At 45.3% G+C, this 24099-nt stretch overlaps 1 protein-coding gene across 1 annotated transcript in view; it reads right to left on the minus strand.

Moving 5' to 3' along the window:
• Nucleotides 1-19954: 19954 nt before the first annotated feature.
• kdm4b (lysine (K)-specific demethylase 4B) overlaps nt 19955-24099 on the minus strand; it is a 48318-nt gene continuing 44173 nt past the window's right edge. Inside the window, exons 19-22 of the mRNA XM_084473354.1 lie at nt 23635-23820; nt 22628-22747; nt 22417-22509; nt 19955-22006 (exon numbers count right to left, since the gene is read on the minus strand). Coding sequence (XP_084329480.1) covers nt 21461-22006; nt 22417-22509; nt 22628-22747; nt 23635-23820 — 945 coding nt within the window. The 3' untranslated portion in view covers nt 19955-21460. The remainder of the gene's footprint in view (nt 22007-22416; nt 22510-22627; nt 22748-23634; nt 23821-24099) is intronic.

The raw sequence follows: 24099 nt of genomic DNA on the forward strand, positions 1-24099 counted from the left end.
TGTTTCCGTTGTGAAGTAATAAAGGATTCACTTTAGACTGCCAGCAAGATATATTCCAGCAACTCCATAATGTTAGTTATACTAAAGTGTCTCTCCAACCTAAATTGATTTTAATAGCTTTATTGGTGGCCCGGTTACATTGATCCATTATGAAACAAACCGGATATATTTCTGTCTGTTACGTTTATTTCGAAATTGGTAACCGTGCGTTTTCTCCATCAAAACAGTCAAATCTGCCGGAGACCGACACATTATCAGCCCGAATTGCAACAAATGGATACTCAAACAAAAGAGCTGGCGTGCTGAACTCGTGAATGCCAAAACAACATAAAAAATAAAGTTGTCGCACTCTGTCTGCGCTCCATTAAAACAATCGGATTACACCTCATTAACAAAAGATTAAAAACACACGTACACAGACACGACGGATCAATGTACCCGGGCTATGGATTTATAAAGTTACGTACCGTGAGGTCCCTTCATCCACGGCTCCAACATGTTTCCTCTTCAGGTGCTCCCGCAGTGAAGTTGTACTACCCTGCCATGCGAGGTCAACGCTGCACATTTTGCAGCTAACCGTCTTCTTGGATGGCTTTAGCGTTAAGTGTTCCCACACTTTTGAAGACTTCGGTCGTACACTTTTCTCCTTTGTATTATTGCCCTCCATACGTTTCTCCACTAAACTCACGTTATCTGCAGTGTTTACCTCCACCATTTTCCAAACGTTTACTCCAGGCAAGGTAGACGACGTTGTCACGTGAGCTGCACACAGCACGGCATTGGCTGGCTTACTGCCACCACCTGAGACGTTGCCGCAGCGCATGCAGCGCATTCAGCGCATGCGCATAACATAGATCCAACGAATCGATGACTAAATTAATCGGCAACTATTTTTATAATCGATTTTAATCGATTTTATCGATTAGTTGTTGCAGCCCTAACTGGCATCACTCTCATCTGCCTCAGGTAACACCCGGGGCTGAACCATTTCACTATTAAGGTGGCGTGTGGGATTGAGTGAATGTGAAAATTGTAAAAATACTCTATTTAAAAGCTCAAAGGGGGTGTTGCGTATAAGCGTGGTGTATATTTATCTCAGGTCTTAATTACCCAGTACACTTTCGCACTTTTGGTTCTTCTTCCGTCTATCTTTGGAAACAGAGAGAGGGGGAGCTGTGAAGCTTCCCAGCTAGTACTGACTAGACACAATGTGGTGTGGCAAAGAAGTTCTACCAAATAATTTGTTTATTTTTAAACATGGTGCCTGCAGCTTGACAAACAGTGCCAAGGAATAATGTGAAGACTCATTGGCCAGAAGCAAAAGACGAAATATTGAAGTATATATACACGTTCTGAAAACATGGAGGCGTATTGAACCTATTCCAATTCTTCACTTGACAATATTTTAAATAAACTACAGAGTCAATATTAACTTGCTTAATTCATCGTTCATCGAATCTAGCTAGCGTGCAGCTAAAGGTTTTTGTAAAGTTTGCAGTTCGCACAGAGAAAGTCAATTCACAATCATCTGTTGTAGAATAGACACAGGAGGGCAGTAGATGCATCAATGCCATGGAACGCATTGTGTTTCAAAACCCATTAAAACTCATGACTGACCCACAGCTTTAAATGCACGCAGGAGGTTGAAGTTGACACTTTCCTTTATCAATAAAAAAAGTTAACTTTGACGAACAATGTCATAGTAAACTTCAATTTAAGAAGGAATGTTGTGCATCCTTGCCCTTGGCTTCAACACTTCAAATCAGAAAGTCTGATAACGCACTGCAATAAGATGACATTTAAAAAATAAAAGTATCTGGTAAACCAATACTATGCAGAACAATGTTCCAACAAATTGACTACTTTAACAGACCGTAAGTTACACAAACAAACAGCTGCTAACCTATGACAACAATTCAACGGGTTGCAATATCAATATTTTGGGTGGCAATTGAATTACACGTAGAGAACAGCCAGACACCATCCCATGCTGGCATTCTTTTTGAGAATATGAGTGAAACAAACCCATCGCTCTCACCCCTCCCTCCCGATCCCACTCCCTCTTCCTTCTTCCATTCCTTCCTAGCATGCCTCCCCTCCATTTTCTCCCTCTCTTTTTATTCCCTTCCTAGCATGGTACAGTCTGTCCGCCCTTCTGCTCTCTCCTTCCTTCCTAGCATGCCGTTGTCTCTCTCCTTTGTCTTCTCCCCCCTGCCTTGCCTCCTCCCCCCCCGGGGAATGCCTCCTCCAGCAGCCATCCTGCCCAGCAGGGTGGCCTGCTCTCAGTTCCATTATGCTCCTTCTAATTAAGCTTCCCAGCGCTGCATCATGCGGTGGAGAGTGAATTTGACACCTCGACACAGAGATAACTTGCCTCCCCCCACAACTCAGAGAGAGGGACTCCAGATGTACAGGCTTGCTATAGGAGAAGCTACCTAACATTAGGATTATTATTAATACCATTACAGGAAAAACTCTGCCACTGAATCAATTAGTGCAAGAACTAATTATGCTATTTAATCAAGTCTTCTAAAATGATAAATTAAAAATGGACCTTGACCGGCACTGTTCCCAAAGCTTTTGCTCTATTTTTAAGTAGATAGTCATGTAGGTTTTCATTGGGAATTCATTCATTTAAAAGGCTCCAACATGTAAAAAGGCAGGAAGCCGGTCTGGTCCCGTAATATGAATCATTACCGACTGGTCCTACGATTTATTCGGCTCACTTATTATTCCATGGTAAACACGTCTACGGCTTTGGCTGCAGCAACATCAGAAGACATAAGCACTCATTGCCACCCTGACGCCTGGCATCGCTAAGCTGCTGCCGGCGCAATGAGCCTGACAGGAAGTCAATCAGTGGCAGGAAGCTCCGCCTTCTAAAAGTAAAAACTACCCTGAGGAAAGTTCCGGAGAGAGACTCCCCCCAATATGTTAGCGTCGGCGGCGGACTGCGGTTGGTCAGCCACCCCGAACCAATCGGAGCAGCTTATGACAGCGTCAGAGAAGGAGATACATTAGCCCTGGCTCCAATGGCTAATGAATGGAACTAATGGAAAAGGCTTTTCCCAGAGTTGGAAGCCATTAATATATGTATAAGGAAATAGATGAAGTGGTTTGTTGTGTAGCAGAGGCCGGTTCGACCACTCGCGGGTCTCAAACCTGCCACCTCTCGAACTACGACACTACCGGCATGGGAGTTGAACGCTCTAACCACTGAGCTAAAAGCCCAGGCTTCTAACTCAGTGGCTAGAAGCGTTCTTAAGGCTAGGGGTGTGAGGATTTACAACGTACTACCGCCAGCTAGCCTAGGCTAGTTGGCGTACGTTACACTTGCCTTAGCGCTGCCTGATGCTGTTATTTCCTTTTTCATCAATACTCAGCGTTGTGGCTGAGCCGGTAGCAATGCAGCCCCCTTTGGCCCCCACTAGTGTTGATTACTCTGTGGCAGTAACCCTTGAGCAAAACAAGGGGTCCCGGGCTGCAGACTCTTAGCTCACCGGGTCCTGAGGCCACGCCAGAGGAATTTTGTGTATGTTTGGGTATGAGAAATAAAAACACATTTTGAATTAATTTAAAAAAAAGGGGGAGCTTGAACAATAGATTATGAAAAAACAAAAACACATTGCGACACATATCTTCCCTTTTATCCCATTGTAAGCTTGCCTTTAGCTGTATGCATTATCTATTGTGTTGTATCACTGTTAGACAGTTTGTGAACAGCTTTAAAAATATGATTTATAGATTAGTGTAAGAGTCCAAAGAGATTGAAAGACTGCTATGTGTGTGTAACACAAATGAAACACTGGAATGTTAAATGCACAATTAAAAATGAAGATAAACTGAAAAAATGGATTCTTCAGCATGATCAGATTTTTCCAGATGTTCTTTTTTGACAACCGTTTCCGAGTAGGAAGTCAAGAAACATCCCGCTTAACCGTCGTGTGCTGAAGTGTACGTGTATGTGCTTGACGTCCATTCAACCTTCTGTGTGCCAAAAACACGGTACAATGGACTCCATTGTACCGAGTTTTTGGCACACAGAAGTTTGAAGCCCTGTGTTGGAGTATTCGCTGAAATAATAACCAAGTGTGAGAGACATTTGAACACTTTTCAAAACCAAACTACTGAGGCTGGAACATGAAGACAGAATGATGTCATTGATCAGTCTTTAAAGAAACCCTAGTATATCAACTATTGATGATGGTCTGGTTGCGCTTGCATATTTCATTTACTGAGCGCTTTGTGAGCTGACCAACCAGGAACGTGTTGGAAATATCTGTGATGTTCATCGCAGAATGTGTCGTGTTCGATTCCATTCAATTGCATTAAACTAAAAGCAACAGGATGGGAATTAAAGAGAGACTGCGACGCTTCACCAGGCTTTTCAACAGAGAGCTAACCTGTTATTAAACAAGGAAAGGCTAACACATTAAATATTTATGGTGAAAAAAACTCTCGCTCCCTCGCTTGCTCTCCCCCCCCGCTCAAAAGCCTTATTCAGATTGAATTTGTATTACGGGCTAGATGTGGCTTGTAAATAATTAAGCACGCTCTTCAGTAATAAAACTCATTGTTCCAGATGGCAATTTACCCGGGGCCAAATGACAGTCATCGGGGAGCCGTTTGCAGCCAGGCCCGGGGACGACATGTCAGCCTTAAGTTTACAACCCAGTGCAGGAGCAGAATGGAAATTAACGCACTTCAAAAGAAGAGGATGTTTTCTTGGAAAATCTTAGCAGACGATAGCTTCCTCAATGGCTTTAATATTATTGTTATTATGATCCTCATCATCATTACCTCGTCAACGCATTCCCAGGGGTGCGGAGAGAGAGAGAGTGAGAGAGAGGGAGTCAAATAGAGCGAGAACGAGTGAGAGAAAGCGAGGCAGAGAGAGAGAATCAGAGGTCAAAACCATGAAAGAGACACTGTCACCTAAACCCCCCCACAGGAAACAGACAAGGAAGTGACCAACACTCCAAATAAACACAGGGCTGTTACCAACCAAGGTGGAGCATGTTCACGAGTACACTACAGCAGCAGAGTCGACCGCTTCTGGATGCATGCAGGTATGATATGAATGATTAATGCGGTGATGGAGGTCCCACAGGACCGGAGCTTAAGTCTGTGAACCCCCCCCGCTACAAATGAGTGTACATCCTATAAGTGTTATTGGCAGTGTTCATTTGCTGCTCAGTGGTTACGAAGCCTGCTACAGAATCCTAGCGTGTTTGTTAGATTCTATCGTCTCTCCTTTACGTTATTGATTTGACTTATTATGTGCATCCCTTATTGTTTTTCATTATGACCTACTGCTAAGCACTTTTTAAACGCCTTTTAAAACTGCCGCGGGCTACAAATGGACGCATTCATTATGACCAAAGTATAACTAGTGCCGCTGTTATAACAATAATAGTGTGAACTGAATGAACTGATGAAAAGCTAAACCTAATCAAAAATGTTCTGTCAAGTAAACTGCCGCCCTATGAGACAGCATGGAGGCCCAGTGCAAATATCTCTCTTGATTGTACAATGGGCTGTACAAATAAAGGGCTTACTCCACATGCCAGAGAATTATCACTGGCCTTCATTACCTGTAAACCACAACAGCCCTCTCCTGCCCACGCAGTATAGTTTTATATAAACAAAATCTAGTTATGCATTATTGAAAAGGCTTGACAGTCTCTCACACACACACACACACACACACGTTCCTCTGGCTCAGATTGGTAAATGTCACGTCATTACCAACATCCACGTTCCTTCAAAACAAAAGCCCTCAGATCGACGGCACCCTGAATCTAAAAGGGGCTTTTGGTGGCTGTTTGGCAATTATATGCATCTGATGGTGTGGCTTGGTCAGCCGTGCTCTGACCCCCATGGTAATTAAAGCCCTGAACGCATGTCAATAGATGGCCGGACCCGAGCTCTGAATAATGCAAGCATGGTCGCTTTAATTATGCATACATGTGTGCACACACTCACATACGGACACTTTCTGATCCCTGAAATGGCTTTGAGGTAAAAATCAATGGACTGCCGCTTACTCTGTGTGTGTGTGTGTGTGTGTGTGTGTGTGTGTGTGTGTGTGTGTGTGTGTGTGTGTGTGTGTGTGTGTGTGTGTGTGTGTGTGTGTGTGTGTGTGTGTGTGTGTCACTTCTAAGCAGGATTTCGCGGTGTGTGCGTTTGTATTTGCAGTCATTTACTCCATCAACGTGTGGGTGTTGCTGGAGATGTGACCGGCTGTAGTGCTCTAACCGTTTTCATTGCATTTTGTGTGTGATTATGGCTGTCATTCCATTAGCACCGAAACAGGCAATGTCGTGGTGAATCTTTAACCTGCTCTCTGCTAATTCACCTCGTCTTTCTATCACCAACCATATGGCTGAGACCAGATAGAAGCGGACAGAATGGTTGGAGAACATAGGAAGCGTCCATCACTCCCTCTCTCTAAACTAGGAAGACTAGACAAGGAGACGTGTGTGGTTGGAACATTTAACATTCATATTTAACACATAAGTCAGAGGTGTGTGAACTTTTATCAACGCATGTAAAGCAATTGGGCGTGTTCACTTTTGTACGAACCCAGTGGCCAATACGGTGGCTTGTTCCATTTTGGGTGCGAATGCAAAAAGTCTGCCACTGGCATATTGCAATTCAGATTCACAATGTGCAGCTATACGCTAGAACGCATTGGACACTGTAACGACAGCCCAACACTCACACACAAATACACACAAATACACAGCTGAGAACACTAAATCACAAGCAAGCCTCCAGCACCGTTGCGGGCCTCTGCGTGGAGCACCTGTTGGCCCGTCTCCACAGTGCTCACCTCAGGTGAGCCCTACTCTGGTGCCATGTTCTGCTCTCTCTGCTCGTTGAACCAGCCTGTTGATACAAGGAGAACACCAGGACGGGGTGTAATCTCAGCCAAAGATGATTCAGCATCCAGCCAACGCACAATCCCTATAGCAGTTTAATCGTTCACATGTTTCCATGCGACCGCGTAGAACCGGTCAATTAGCCTGATTTGTCCAACCAATATTCAGAGAAAAGCATCCAGATATTTTTCTTTTTTTTAAAAATCTATAAGCAGCAAGTATATGGTTTTGTAAAAAATGTACAAATAAGGGTATGCATTGTAATTAGCATGGCAAGTCGAGGTGCTTGCACAGCAGAACAGCCAACAATAAAATGTAGGCTGAGTTTGGCCAACACCGATTCAACATGGTCGCCAAGAAGACATTTACATTTAGGGCATTTAGCAGACACTTTTATCCAAAGCGACTTTCAATAAGTAATAAGAACGTTCAGCCTACACCCAGCACAAGGTTTGGCACACTGGTTGATGTTGGTTGGGGTGGTGGGCAAGCAAGCACCTTTATATGTCGATATTTTATGCAACTATTTTTGGTGCAAACAAAGCTCTCAATACAACCCAGCCCCTATAATCGGTTATAAAACAACTTGTTTCCAGAAACGAGCCACGCTCTCTCCTGCTGTCAGCCAATAGGACGCGGGTGTATCTCTGGGCCAGCTTATTCGCCGGCACACTTCAGCGGCCCGTCGTTTTAATTCTGAGTGACCACGTCGATACAGCGTCCTCAGCGGCATCAATAGCCCGCTCGCCGCACACTCAATAATAAGAAACGCAACACAGCAGGTTCACCGCGAGCCAACACCGGCCAATTATATTGTGCCAGGCATACGGGCTGGAGTGGGTGTCAGAATACGCCATCACAGGAAGGAGAAAAGCCACCTCATGCGTTCTTTGTCGAAGGAGGTATTGTGGCGTTTCCTTCAAGAATTTTCCTTCAGGCTCCTGTACTAACAAAAAAAACTTGTTCCATCCTTCTTCCCTGCCCAGTAAGCTGGTTACAGTCATCGGGTGTTGAAGTCGAGCACTGGCACCCAGTCCTCAGCCTTGCACGGTTAACTTTTCTTGGAGTAATACTTTATAAAATCTCAGCTTAGGTTTCCCGGACGAGCCCCCAAATTGTCGTGGCAATTCCTTTACGAGATAATGCGTTTAGGAGAGATGTGACTTCCAAATACAGAAATGCACACAATAGCTGTAGAAAACATACAAATTGAATGTGTACATACACTAGTCTCCTCTCTAGCAGAGTGAGCCCCGAATACAGTTTCCCAGAGCTGTTTAAAACTGTTTCACCACTTCCCCGGAAATACAATTGTCCTTACATCAAAGGAGTTTTCCGTGTTCTCGTATAGATAAAGGGGTCACTGCCTCCTTGTGACCGACAAAGGGGAACAAAAAGAGGAACTAGATAACACAAGTTAACAGATGGGGTGGCTAGATAACACAACCTGAAGAAAACGGGGATCCAACACATGGATTTTCCATCCCAGAGGTTAACTCAAGGACCCCAGCCAAAGAGAGAGCTATTGAAACTGGAAAAATCACATGTGATTTGTGGTGGGCTTTTCGCGTCATCAGAACAAGACAACTTTCCTTGAACACATGCCGGTGTAACGCGTGACGAGTCGAGCTCAACGTTAAAGATGACAACATCCCAACGCACTTCTTCCCTCTCTTATCCATTTGCTAATTAGAATAAAACGAAAAACGTCCTCAGATCCCATCACCACACTAGGTGTGCGTGCGTGCGTGCGTGCGTGCCGCATTTCGATGACCAACGCCACGGACCGACGGCCGTGCTCTCCTTAATTTTAATCACCCCCCCCTCCCAAAAAAAAAAAAAAAAAAAAGCGTCTCGCCGACCGTCTCATTAGTATGGAGCCAAACGTCCGGGACAAATTGCCTGGATAGGTCGCTCTGCGGAGAGCGGCGCCTCTGCCCATGAATCACAGACGGACGTTTTAAAAGCCTCCCGTCTGCGGCGCTCTGTCGCCTCCACCCATGGGGGCGGAGCGCAGCGGCGGGCGGGGGGAGCGGGTGCAGACGGAGAGAGCTTGCCGGCACCAAATGGATGCCCTGTCAAAAGGTTAATGAGCAGAAAGATAATGTTTTTTTTAGCTCCCAACCACGGCGGCAGCGACAACACGGCCGAGCCCGAGGTGTACCGAGGGGAGGGGGAAGCAGTCGCGCCGAGGTTTGCACATTTAACCTAAAAACAGATAAGTGGAACGACAGTTTGGGCTGGGGGAGTTTATAACAGAGCGGACTTCCTGTCAGGCCCACGTTCCAGGGAGACCTCTCTTTCTCAACGGAGGTGAAGAAGAACATGGGGGTAAAAAGAAAAGGCCAGCTATGAAAAGGAACCGTTGACGTAGGAGATATTTTGGTTACTAGGTTACATAGAGTTGCTATGGTAGCTGATTAAAAGTAAGTTTGGTTATTTTGACATTTAATACCGGTAAAGCCTTTCAACATTATTTCTATTTCATTAATAATTGTGTGGTACTGAGCTACAACCATCCCCTCTGTGCGCACACACACATCGATTTTACTCATTTGAACTGCAATAGGGTTCAAACTTCATTATACATCTATAGATATGAGAGAGCGACTCGGGAGGAGTGATATTTGAAAAAGAAAAGAAAGGAGGAACTGGAAAAGAAATCCGGAGAAGGCTCGGACAATCAGCAACGTACACAACACCAGGGAGCAGCCAATTTCAGAGGCTTGTACAGAAACCTAACCGAGACCCAACAACAGAGGGGAGATAACAGGGCCGACACAGAAAGCGAGGGGCGTCTTGCGTTGTGTGCGGTGGCACATTAATATAGAATAATTACTTAATATCTCTACTGCGTCTAATCTCTCTTTCTGGCTCTGTGTTCTCCAACTTACTGTCCGTCTCTCTCCCCATTTCAACATACGTTTACATTGTTCTATTGACTGGGCGAGAGAGGGAGAGAGGTCATGGAAAAAGAACAAATTACACAACGCCATGCTGGACACCATCCCACCCCGGAAACAGGACTTCAATCACACTCAAGTGCTGTGTTTTGCACCCAAAAAACTGAGGAAAATAGAGAGAAAGTCTTGTGGATTTAGCGCTCACCTCTTCCAGCAAATCAATTTGTTATATTGGGGACTTATATGAGAAGCAATCTATTTCACACTGAAAGAATTACTCCTTTCCAATTTTGCTTGTTGACATTTGAGCCCTGTGTGTGTGTGTGTGTGTGTGTGTGTGTGTGTGTGTGTGTGTGTGTGTGTGTGTGTGTGTGTGTGTGTGTGTGTGTGTGTGTGTGTGTGTGTGTGTGTGTGTGTGTGTGTGTGTGTGTGTGTTCCATGTCTTTTCTCCAAAACCTCCCCAGTTCTCTCTTCTCTCAAGTTTCCTCTAATGGTGCTTAGTGCACTCTTATTATTATAAATAATTATTAACAGAAAACTGTGGTATTCTGCATACGGTGGAGTACTATGTGAGGGTATGCTAAACTATGCTAAGCTGATTAGCATCCTCGGCTAACAGCCTTTGATTCCACAGAGCTTTATCAGTGACATAATACCATGAGGATTTGGAGCTCAAATGACTCCCAGGCGAGGTTAATACCGCAGATCATATTCAACCATGGCATCCATCACAAACCAAATCATCCAAAACCCACCAGTAGCATACCCTAATCTACCCTTTCTCCATGCACGTCGACTACAATGTAAATACAGTGTTTATTGTGTTCCCTTTATCTCTCTCTCACCCGGTCCTGGATTTCTGATGGACTTTCTCACTCACTCTCTTCCAGTTCATCTCCAGCTCTCTCACCCTTTCCCACTTGCCAATCCTTATCTTTAGTCAGCTCTGCAAACCGCACCTCGTCGACCCCAACACACAAAGACCAACACACACACATGGCCGGGCAGGAGAGGGGCTGTGCTGTACCGGGATTAGGTTTTAATTCTGTCCCCTGGAATGAGATCCACACCACAGACAAGGGAAAATCCTTTACACACACACACACACACACACACACACACACACACACACACACACACACACACACACACACACACACACACACACACACACACACACACACACACACACACACACACACACACACACACACGACCGCCTTTCTCTCAGATATGATCTCTCTTCGGACACTGATCCAAAATCCCAAAGAGTCTTTTGGATTGAACCGTCTTCCTCAGTGTGTATTTCTGGTTTGGACAAGCCAACAGACAGGCTCTATCAACGATAGATACATATCCATAAATGTCGCGTTGGCCTTTGGATCATAGGTCAACATCGGCGGCATATTGGAGCAGCCAGGACTGGCCAGCAACCAAAAAAAAGTACATCAGAAGGTTCTGGATAAAAAAACACTTCCATATTTACATTTCTCAACTGATTAATGTGAGTCGATTTTTACTTCATGTTAAATCATATGATATACATCTTAAATAAAATATATTTATATTTTAAGTAATACCCTTTTTTTGTATTTTTTTTTTTTTTTTTAAAGCAAGTGTGTGACTTTTTGGCCTCTCCAATATGGCGGCAAATTTGATGTACCTCTATGGTATAAACAATATACAACTCTATCTTGTTTCCTGCCAGCTGTACAACTGCAGAGCTTGGCTGCCGTCTTGTCCGATTTCATCTGGAGACCGACTGTGTGCGTGTGTGTGTGTGTGTGTGTGTGTGTGTGTGTGTGTGTGTGTGTGTGTGTGTGTGTGTGTGTGTGTGTGTGTGTGTGTGTGTGTGTGTGTGTGTGTGTGTGTGTGTGTGTGTGTGTGTGTGGCCACAGGCACAGCGGAGAAAGAAAGATAGGGACAGCCATACATTAACACACTGACTCTCACAGTATGACAAAAAGGACAGAGAGGGAGAGAGAGAGAGATAAAGGAGAAAAGAGAGGGAGAAGAGAGAGAGAGCAGATGGAAGATAATAGTGTTTCCCATTTAGGGGATTAAAACATGGCAGTGTTGACGACCCTTTAACTTTGAGAGGCAGGCTGGTGCGGGCTGGTTAGGGGCCCAGCCAGAAGCAGATGTCTGCTGGGGACAGCTCAGGCCTGTCTCACCCCCCACCACCATCACCCTTCCACACCGCCCCAAGCAGCCCCACCACCACTAGCAGTACCAGCGGTAAAGACACAACATAGCTCTGTCCTTGGGCTGGGGTGAACCGGAGGAATCATGCTGGCTGGTCTCACACAGAGTCATAAAACACACACAAACACATATATACAAACACTAAACACACACTACTACAGACACAGATATACAAACATATGCGTGCACATGTACGTATTAAAACACACACACACACACACACACACACACACACACACACACACACACACACACACACACACACACACACACACACACACACACACACACACACACACACACACACACACACACACACACACACACACACAGGGTGACTGGGTTTACATTTCGGGGGGTTGGTACCAGGCAAGTACCTACTGCCCTCTAGTGGGCAGAACATACTTTCTGCTTTAAAGGTGCAGCTAGATTTCAAACCCTATAAGTTATTCGTTTTGGGCTGAGAATTCTAGGTAGGAGAACGCGTAATCCACATGGTAAAAACCTACAGCAATGTTGTCACTTATTTTTAAGCTAGTGCAGTCATTGTATTGATGAGTGTAAAAACTTTATTAATAATAAAGTTGTATAAGAAATGTGCCACACACACCGTGGCAATATACAATAAGTTGGAGAAGCTTAACCCTCTTTTAGAAGTGGCCATCATCAACATCAACCCCTGCCCAGACAGAGCAGCTCACATCCACACACACACACCTCACCTTCTGCTTCCCTTCATTGTGACGTGGCACTTCGATGTTATGAAGAAGTGAATGAAGAACGGATCTGGAGTCTGGAGGATAAAACATTCACAAATCGGTTGGCGTATGATTTTACACCGGTTCTCTCAAAATGGCAGTCTAATTTTAGTAACAGTGATAAAATGGCATAAACTACTATGTACTATGTGAAAGATCATAAAAGACAGGCCGATTACTCAGTTTAAAATGACACAAAAATTATATTGGCTACACCACCCCTTTAAGACTCAAACTTCTTTTGATATTCGAGCAGTAAGACACATTCTTAAACACCTGTTTTAATACAACCAGAGTGCGATAAAATCAGGATGAAAGCTGCCAGACTAATTGGAAAAAAGTGCCTTTCACAAATGACATTTAAAAAAGGAGAGAATAAGGGTTTGAAACTTCAAACGGAAGTAATAAATAAACCAAGTGGTTGATCCATTACGTCAGACTTTATCCTCTGTTTCAGAACAAGTTTGTTTTTGATTAGCTCTATAATTGTGTATTAATTGGATTTCAATTCAATTGGACTGTTATCGCTAATTGTTTTCTTAGTACATCACAACATAATGGGGAGAATAATGACTTTCCAAAATAGATACGAATATAGATAGCGGCATTGCTAAATCAATTAAAACTCATGAAGAGGTTATACGGATCAATGGCTGATAAGGATTGATTGGCAGTATATGTAGAGGTTACTTCACATTGCTTTTCCCTCTAACTCTCTCTGTGTGTGTGTGTGTGTGTGTGTGTGTGTGTGTGTGTGTGTGTGTGTGTGTGTGTGTAAACTTGGCATGTTACCAAGGCAATGTACTTAGGAACCCCTACAACGAAGGGCAATTACTTCTGGGACGCTGTGACACTTAAACACTCCAACTGTACTGTGTTTACATTCCAACACCATTATCACAATAGCAGCATCAGTCTTCAACTGGAGCTTTTAACAATAAAGAAAAACATTCAACTGGGGTTTAAGATAACAAACTCGCTGTAGGGTTAGGGTGAGGAGTTGGGACAACAGGCTTACACTTCAACAATAGACGCCTATGTACTTTAAGTTGCCTAATTGTATTGCATGGGAACTGGTTTCTAATAGGGCGTAACCAAGCAACCTCTCTTCCAACCAATTAGCGTCGGATAGAACACGATGGAGGATTCTCCATCAAGAAGTGGAGGGACATTTCGCAATCACGACCTTGATGTAAATGAATGTCTTCCATTAGTCCACACGAAATCAATGCTATCATTATTACCTCATTGGACCACACATGTGTAGAGCCAACACCGGTTCTGACTAGTTTCTGCCTCAACAGAGTGGTCAAGACTACACCATATAAAGTTGTATGGTTCTGCGATCAATCAGACCCTATAGAAGGGGACTTCTAGACCATCCCGCCCACACCAATATAGACTGAAGATGTACCTTTATCTAGGTAAAACAGACCCTATAGGCGTGGTTTCTTCACCATCCCGCCCATACCAGTATAGACTGAAGATGTGCCAGGTACAACTTCAGCCTATACTGGTATGGTGGTGTTTCTCCACCATTCCACCCATACCAATATAGGTATGGATGCAATGTCCATTCACCTTCTATCTCTGTGTAAACCAAGTGTCTCCACCTCTACCTCTCTCCGGGTCATGCCTAGTCCCGAAACCTGAGGCGTCTAGATTCATCAACCGCGAAAAATAAAAGTTGAACTTTACCTTGAGACGGCTTCTTTCTCGATCTCGATGCTCTCGGAATTTTCCAATTAAGTCATCAGCTATCAAAACGTTTTGTCGACGCCTGCACTGTTAACTCTGCATCACATCGTCATTCGTCGTGTAGCCTACTTCCGTCTGGGCCAATTAACGGGGTTCTCGAACTTTCGCATGGAGGTTAATTGCAATTACACCTATTTTGATTTGAAACTTTTTTTTTCTTAACGCTGTCGGCGATAATCCAGTTTTTTGTCGTCCACTTTTGTTAACTAGCAGTAAATGTAGGCTATGTCAATGTGTGACACGAGGATATTTTGACGCACGACTGATTTGGAACCTGTGTCACGTGACGAGGTGCTCTTGAAGGTGTGGCGTTTAACGGAGTCTAGCGTTGAGGTGGCAGATTGCAGCCACCTGAATACTAATATGGGGCAGGGTTAATATAAGTACTGTACAGAGGAGCATCCTAAGGGTTTGAAGGCATTTTCATAACCAACCAAGATGGCTGCCGCTGATGTGTCACTCGTTTCGTTGAGCTGATTTCATGTTGAGCTGATTTCTGATTTCATTTCTCCCATTCCGCTATACTTAATTATAGGCTATACACTGCACCTTTTACTGTCACTTGAGAATCTGCGGGGTGAACAGTTTTTTTTAAAACTAACAAACAACAAAATATGTTTTACATTTCACAAACCATAATTACTAATATTCCTATTGCTATCTTACATTTTACATTGATATTATCTACTAATTATTTTTTCTTCTGAACATTGCTTTCTACTGCATTAGCCTATTATCTGGTGGCATATAATAACTGATCATTGATAGGTCTACACGCTAATTGAACAGATAATTTAGAATTGAATCCTAACCTGTTGATCATGTAAGTACATCATCATTCAAACGTGTATATTGACTATAAAGGCAATCTTATACGAGCGACAACGTAATGGTGAATAAACCGAAAAGCAAAGTGTTTCCCTTTGTGAAAATATACCCCTGATTAATTCTCCAGGTGTGAAATGTTGAGCCCCCCCACACACACATGCACACACACACAAGATGTTGCAGGCCTGAGATTGAATTAACATTTATTAAAATGGAATCCCGACCATGACTTGTTGAGAGAGAGAGAGAGAGAGAGAGAGAGAGAACGAGAGAGAGAGCGATAGAGAGAGAGCGAGAGAACAAGAGTGAGAGAGAGAGAAGGGGGAGAGGGAGAGAGAGAGAGGAGTGAGAGGGAGAGAGAGAGAAGAGTGAGAGATAATTAACAGCTGGCAGCTTTTTTTTCTTTTCCTCCCTCTGAGCGTCTTTAATTATTGCTCTGAAACGTCTATCTCCCTCTCTCCCCATTCCTCTGAATATGAAGTCCTATTCAGCTGGACTATGCATTGAACTGCTGCCCCTCACCTTGACACCATCCTTCCACCTTATTCCCCATCGTCCACTGCTCCCTCTAGATCCCTCCTCTCGCCTTCCTTCTTTCCACGCATTCCCCCAGCTTTCTCTCCTTCCCTTTGCGCCATTCTCTCCATTCCCTTTCCTAACCAGCACTCCCCTCGTCTCACCTCTCTCTTCCTCCCCCCTGTCTCCCGCTCCTCTGCGGGTCTTCCACCGTCATGGCCTCCACACCCTTATCGTCAAGGTTTCCTGATCCCATCGGAGCGTCTTACTCTCCCCAGTGCTGCAATTAGGCACCAACTCCCCCTGGCCTCCTCTTCCTCCTCCTCCTCCTTATCCTCCTCTTCCCTGCCTCATGTGACCACAGGCAGAGGAGCAGGAAGAGCCTCCTATAGAGGCACCAGGCTGCAATAGGAAAAGCTAACCTCCCTCCCGCTAACACTAGCCGCGGGGATGCTACCGTCGAGACGAGCAAAGAGGAGGTGAGGTGCGCCGTGGGAGGTTGAATCAGGAAACAATCTCGCTATGAATCTAACCACACAGCGCCTGGGTCCCCTCCCTCGACCCCCTGCTGGGAGTTATTAATAGACAACCCCAACGTTCTTTAAAAGTTTGTTCAGAGCCCCCACAGCAACGTACCAACAGTGGGAAAGCGAATGTGAAGAGCTGACACTGTAAAATATGAACTTGTCACTCACCATTATTGTTAAACTGACGAGTCGTTGTGATTCAAAGCCTAACAGGATGCCGGTGAGTGTGGCTTGCTCCTCGCATTTTATCTGAAAGACTTTGTTAAAATTGAATTTAAAAGGATCTTCTGTGAAACTGAATCAATCCGTAATGATAGTGAGGATAACCCTGTCATGCTAACAAACATGGGCTTAAGACTTCCCACCTCACCACGAATCAGCCCTTAGAAAGACCCCATAATCCGTTTTCTCTTGGTAAAAGACCACCATTCACTTTTCAGGAGCACACAATTAGGACTGTCAATGGGACGGCTGAAAAGACTAGATGTTCACAAAGGATTAGAGGAATACGCACGACAGTAGCCACCGCCACGTGGATGTGCTAAAGGCTAATTGTGCCTGAAATTAGATTTTTAGTGGGTGAATTAGCAGAGGGCAAGCCGGCAGAAAAATGAAAAGCAAAATGGAGGGAAAATGAGTCACATTCTGATAAGCACTCTAGCTGTCAGTGTGTCTGGGAGTCTGGCTCCAAGCGACTGCCCTTCCCTTTTAAGCTACACACCACCATTTGCCCATTCATTGGCCTGAATTCATCAAGTAAATTACATTTTCACCCGTTCAATCACTTGTAAAATTAGCAGGAATACGTTTTACATTCTTTCATTCATTTTCTTTTTACAGTCACATGGTGTTCTTTGAGTAGTGATTCGTTAAGTGCATATTGGTTCTAATGTCCTAAATTAATAACTCACCACAATCTGACATGACCTCAAAATGCATGGCTCTCCACCCATTTTAGTACATGGATGATGATGAGTATAAGTCGACCGAAGACATAGGATTCTAAATGCAATTGTTATGTCATGTCTTTCTGGAAGACTTAAAGAAGCTGTCGGATAGACGTGTGTGTGTGTGTGTGTGTGTGTGTGTGTGTGTGTGTGTGTGTGTGTGTGTGTGTGCATGTTTGTGGTGCCTGTAAAGACAAGGATGAAGAAATGTGGATCTGTCAGGGGTGTCTCTATATTTATGTATGAGTGTGTGTGTGTGTGTGTGCGTGTGTGTGCGTGTGTGTGTTGGTTGAGCATGCAAATGTAATGATGGATGCAGCCAGCCTAATACAGAAGGGAAACAAGAGAGTGAGAGAGAAATAGAAAGTGAGAGAGAGAGAGAGAGAGAGAGAGAGAGAGAGAGAGAGAGAGAGAGAGAGAGAAAATAGAAAGTGAGAGAGCAAGAGAAAAATAGAGAGAAACAGAAAGAGAGAGAGAAAGGGGTCCTTGGTCTCTTTCAGACTAATGGAGCGATTAGGTGCTTGGTGGGGGCAGCTATTTATTTGTTGTGTATGAATGGATGCACTTCATTAAAAGAAAAAGCACTTAGCATATTTTTTTTCATCCAGCTCTCTTCCCAGGCTCTTCCGGACCTTTACAGAAACACAAAGACATGGGGGCGAGGAGAGGTCGCACCCCGAGCAACAGAAATCTTTCCCGTACCTACTTGAGAAACATCCTAGAAATGGTTTCATATAAGTAAACAAATAAAATGAAACAATGCAAATGAGGATAACTCACATTTCCTGTGGTTCAAGTTCACATTTCTGTTTCGACAGACTTACCGGAGTGGCTTAAAGACATATGTTGATAAGAGGGTTGTTGCAGGACACCAGTGTCGAGAGCAGTTCATTAATGTAGCCATTTAAAGCTTATCACGCTGCTTTGGAGACCCACATTAACACACCTGAACACCACCTTTATTCAGCAGTAGGGGTTTGTCATAAGCTTGAAGAAGCATAGCGTCACAAGCCAACACCATGATCTTTGATACAACACACACACTTTATATTCTCTGGAGCTCACCTGGCCACACCTAGGTTCGCTGTGACCATGGCCATTGTTGAAATGACCACGCCCATAGTTAACAGAAACATCATGAATATCGAATATCGAACTTGAATATCGAAGTACACCCATATTAGAACAGTCATTCTGATCACGCCCATGCCTCAGCTACCAAACATTGTTGGTTAATGTGAAACATGACAAGCAATGCTGTTGATTACGTACGGTCACCAATAATTACCTTTAAGAATTTAATTAGAACTCCTATTACCTCCCGACCCGTCATAGATATCCATTCATCTATCTATCCATGAATGGATGTAATGGAACAATGTCATGCCGACAGCGGAACACGCAGGCAGATCCCAGCCCAGCTAAACGTTGTACCATTTCACCCAGAACTTAGTTTGTCTGGTGTGACAAAAAGAATGTAAGAATCCATGAAAGAATCGTCTGGGACTCTTTCTTCCCTTCTGATGCGATCTCACCACAAAACACTACCTGGCATCCCCACCTCCAAGCCCACGACTAAACAAAGACAAAATAAGTTGGTCGTCCTCTTGGGTCAGAGCCTGTCCTTGGTTCACCCCACCCCCCCCCCATCCCATCCCATCCCGGGTCCAGATGAATAAAAAGAGTCCAAAGTTTGGAGCTGTTAAAGTAATTGCCGGGCTGACACCTCCCAGGCCTCAGTGCCAAGACCAGCCGCCACTTCAGAATGTTAATGGCCGTCCTAATCCTGTGAGGTCAGCATTGAGCACTGCTGTGCGCACACACACACACACACACACATCACCTGTGCAGAAAAGGCTTAGGCAGATGCCCGCATAAAAAATTCCCAATACACACAGGGGCTTCTAGACCACTTTCTCCCCTCTATCGTTGTGCCACACAACGCACACAAGCTTCTTCAACAGACAGAATGTGTATTTGTACTTTGGTAAATCGATTCATTTCAGGGTAACAGAGGATATGAGGGCAGGCCGGGCATAAACAGGGGAGAGCCAAGGAGGTATATTGAACCTGGTCGACTGTTTTACCAACATCAAAATGTTTAGTTTTTACTCAAACACACTCTCCTCACCTTGGTTAACTTAAAGACTCCTTTAGAACTCACCTCTCCCTCCACACACACACACACACACACACACACACACACACACACACACACACACACACACACACACACACACACACACACACACACACACACACACACACACACACACACACACACACACACACACACACACACACACACACACACACACACACACACACACACACATGGAATTAAGGCAATGAATTAATCTATTGACAGCCCTTTACTGAAGGACAACACACACACACACACATCTTGAAATCGATTGGTTGATTGCCATTTTAATGATTGTCTCAGGCTTGTGCCAAGTGACATCATTTGCAAATGACTTCAGGTGGCACCGATTAAAACCAATTAGAAACAGCATTTGCATGACTTGGTGCGGGGGAATGGTGATTTATGAGATCAGGTTCTGATATAACTCCAAAAGATATTAATTAAATATAAAGAAGAACCAAGTGAAGAACACAAGAAACACATTGACCATAGCAACCCAGTCTTTAATCCCTGTGATACGATCCACTGCGTTGCATTAGGTTTGGATACAGAAACATCAATTAGTTCGAGCAATTGATGGCAAACCGAAGAAAACGACAAAAACAATATACAAAAAGACAAATATGTGCAATACATTTACAAAGTGGACCTGACATACACAGGGCCTGTGGTATGTACAACGTGTTGTGTGGAGACACACTGTTGAAAAACCTGCACTCTTTCAGTAGTTTAGCGTCTTGGTGTGGTGTGGTCCAACTCCTATAAAAGACCACAATATGACTGAAGAACTCTTTGATTATCGGCCACCCCCTTTCATGAAACTTCAACTAGAAAATCAACATAGAAACATTTCAGTATAGAAAAAAAAGTTAATTAATAATAGACTACATTGATTCTTCTTTTAGCTCTATATAAAAAAAAAAAATACGTCCTCTATTCCTGCCCAAATGCATGTTATTATATAGTTAATTTTATTTGAAGAATTAATCTGTATACACTTACAATATTCCGAAAATTTTCCCAACAGGACATCATTATCAGCTTTCATCGGATTGAAGCAAACATTTCTGATGCAATGTTATTCAAGAGAGTAAATAAATTATCTGTGTTCAACGGAGGAAATCAATGATGAGTCAGGCTTCGCTATGACAAAGTCGCCTTCAATAAATAAAGGTCACATGCTTCACAAAAAAATCCATTTCGCTGACGGAAAAATGACAAATCCTGACTGCAAGCCTCTTAGTATACAACAGCTCTCCTCAAGCACAAATAGTTTATTTCAATATGCAATGACCACGTTTTACCGTAAATACTGATTCTGACGTTAATACACCCGCGTCTACCTGTTTCACTCCTGCTGCGTGCGTTATCACAGTCTGTTCATATTTTTTATTGACGTCTTTGATTTTATCTATTTTATACATGAAAAACGGCTACGAACATACGAACCGGGTTTCAAAAATAGACTTTTTGTTGCTGGTTTTCAGAATGTAAGAATAACCCTCAAACCCGTGTCCCCGACCCGCTCCGCTACGGAGAGGGCTTGAGCAGAAGAACACCTCTCTCCTGGTTACAAAACCCCCCAGGAGCCGTTCTGAAGGTGAATACAAGCGGAGAGGTATGAGGTTGGATCCACCCGGAGGCGTGGTTTATCTACACACTGTTCAGATGACAGAACTCGCTCCGTCCTTTCGCTAGCTAGCTGCCGCTGCGGGATGTGATGCGCGTACACCGCCGCAGAAAACAAAAAGACTCAACGGGGCACCAGACCGCAAGTGCCGGAACGCCAGGTCTCCAGTCCTGTGCTAGTGTGTGCGTGTGTGTATGTTTTGTTCAAGTATCTGTCATCCGTGTTGTCCGCCCCCGCACACACCGCTAGAGTAAGCCTCGTTTAGGGACTCCCTGTTTGCTTCCGGTGGGCAGGGTCAGGACTAGGGGGGGGGGGGGGGGGGGGTCTCAGGGGTCAGGGGTCGCAGGGGGGGGGTGGGTTAATACAGGCTGTCGGGGGCCTCTTCCGGCGGGAAGTGGGCCTGCAGCAGGTTCTCCATGTAGGACACGAAGCCGGTGCTCAGCGTGTAGTCCTCCGTGCCCAGGTGCTGCGGCGGCGGGGGAGGGGGGGACTGCGCCGCCGCCGGCAGCAGCAGCAGGGGCTCCGAGTTCAACGCTGAAACGTAGGGCGCCGACACCGACGTGAGCGTGGGGTCGGAGACCAGGGCGAACGGCGCCTCGATGCCGGCCGCCGCCGCCGCCGCCGCCGCCGCCGCGAGGGTGTCGCTCGGGTCCATGTGGGCGGAGTCAGTGTGGACGCGGGAGGGGCTGGGGGCGTGGCCAGCGGCGGGGAGGGGTGTAACACTGTGAGGGTCCTGGGCGGTGGCGGCGGCGGGGGAGGGGAGGCGGGGGGGCTGGGCCAGAGGCGCCGCGGGGGTCTGGGGGTGGGGGGCCGGCGGCGTGGAGGACTTGGAGGGCAGGCAGCGGCGTTTGGCGGCCTGGGCACCGCCGTCGTCCCCCGGGTCGGCGCTGGGAGCCGGGATGGCCTGGAACAGTAACGAGGTCGGTTGTTAATACCCCACGTTCATGTAACCAGCGAAGGCGTGTTTAACGGCTCTCAACTGTATCATGGGCGAGCGAGACTCTGTGCCGTAAATGGCATTTACGGCACAGAGTTTCAGACCGAGCATTTCTCTCGTTTTAATGGATGACAAATTACAGGCGTGTTCCTTTTATGTCACGTCTCGGTGCAATATTGTACAGGCAAAAAAAAAAAGCGTCATTCCAGGTTATTCTCGTCTCCGTGTATGAAGCAACAGAAAGGAAAGAACATGAGGGAAATATTGAGCTGTTTTCAATTGTAGCGACCGCCTTGGGACAAACATTGAGGCAAAACCACCCCCTGAAACAAGCCCACCCATGCAAATCAAAGGGGGAAACGGGCCATAATACTGACCAGGCGGGCTCGGACCCTCTTGGGCAGCTCGTGTTGCAGAGAGTAGATCTCAGAGTGCTTCAACAGCAGCTGGCTCTGGTCCTGGAACTCCACCTGGAGGGAGGGAGGGAGATGAAATTCAGGACAATCATTTTGTTATCCACCAGTGTAAATACTACTCATATTGTGTGTGTGTGTGTGTGTGTGTGTGTGTGTGTGTGTGTGTGTATACCTGGTACAGTCTGTGCGTGTGGGACTTGACAAAGGAGGCGTTGAGGACGTTGCCCTCAGCCGTTTGGACCACCATCAGCTCCCCCGTCTCTGGGGGTCCGCCTGACAGACAGTCGTGGCTCTGGGGAGGAGGAGCCCAGGGAATGGAGATGACAGAGGAGTAGGAGGAACAGAGAGGGCAGAGGAGGAGGAGGAGGAGGAGGAGGAGGAGGAGGAGGAGGAGGAGGAACAGAGAGGGTGGAGGAGGAGGAGAACCCAGGGAATGGAGAGCAACGGAGACGACAGAGGAGGAGGAGGAAGAGGAGGAGAGGGCAAAGGAGGAGGAGGAGGAGAGCCAGAAGGAGTGGGACGGAGAGGGCAGAGGATGAGGAGGGGAGGAGAAGAGGGGAGGGGGAGAGCAGGAGTTAAGGGGAGAAGAGAGAGGTAGGAGAGGGAACGGGGAGAGGAGGGGAGTAAGGCATGGAAGGAGTACGAGAGGAGGAACAAACAAACAAACATGGGATCAGCTATGAGGCAAAACGACGATAATCATAAAACCATGCACGTCATTCCAATCCGCATCAACAACAACAATAATCCATTAACATGAACAAATGAAACACGATGCAATGGGATATTGATGTGCCATCCCGCTCTTATGATAGATGGGTTTATAAGCAGCATAAATCCATCTACCAATGCACATCGGAGGCTTGCACAATAAACTGAACTAAATCACAAAGGATACATGAATACCTGTAAAATAGTCGCTAAATCAAATATACAATACCCATTTTATTAACCTTATTGCCTAAAGTGCCAATGTCTTTTCCTATTTGTAAAAAAACGAATGTAATGTTGTTGTTTGAATGCAGAACTGCGCACAAAAGTAGCAGGGCTGTGCTTCAGTATCGCGAAAAACCTTGCGTCTTTTGGGCTTCACAAAGGGCTTCCCACTCTAATGTACGACAGCCAGGTGGGTGGAGGCTACAGGCCCAGCACGGGGGATGGACTGGGAGGAAGACTCACCACCACGTTCTCCGGGTGAAGGTTGTCACAGTAGGAGCCGTCGTCAAAGTTGACCTCGTAGTAGGTCTGCGTGGCCAGGCCAATCACAGTGCAGTGGTAGTACCAGCCGTCGCTGCTCCGACCAATCACCCGCTGGCCCACGCCGGGCCCCTTTGGCCCCTTGGGTCCCTTGAAGAGGATGGCGGTCTGTCGGGGAGACATCAGAGGAGACAGTGAGCGCAGGAAGTGACATATGTAACTCCACCCAGTTGCACAGAAAGTACAACTGGGTGGAGTTACATATGTCATGGTATTACTGCTATTATTAGTAGTATTCAAGACCATTATATGATTATCAGGGCTATTATTATTATTATTATTCTGTTATTGATATTCATTTCAACACTTTATTAATGCTTGAACAATTTAACTCAACATCAATCATTGAAAAATTAAATTGCATAATAAAAAATGTGATCTACAGTT

Source organism: Micromesistius poutassou (genome assembly GCF_964030765.1).
Source record: "Micromesistius poutassou genome assembly, chromosome: 9".
Classification (NCBI taxonomy): Eukaryota; Metazoa; Chordata; class Actinopteri; order Gadiformes; family Gadidae; genus Micromesistius; species Micromesistius poutassou.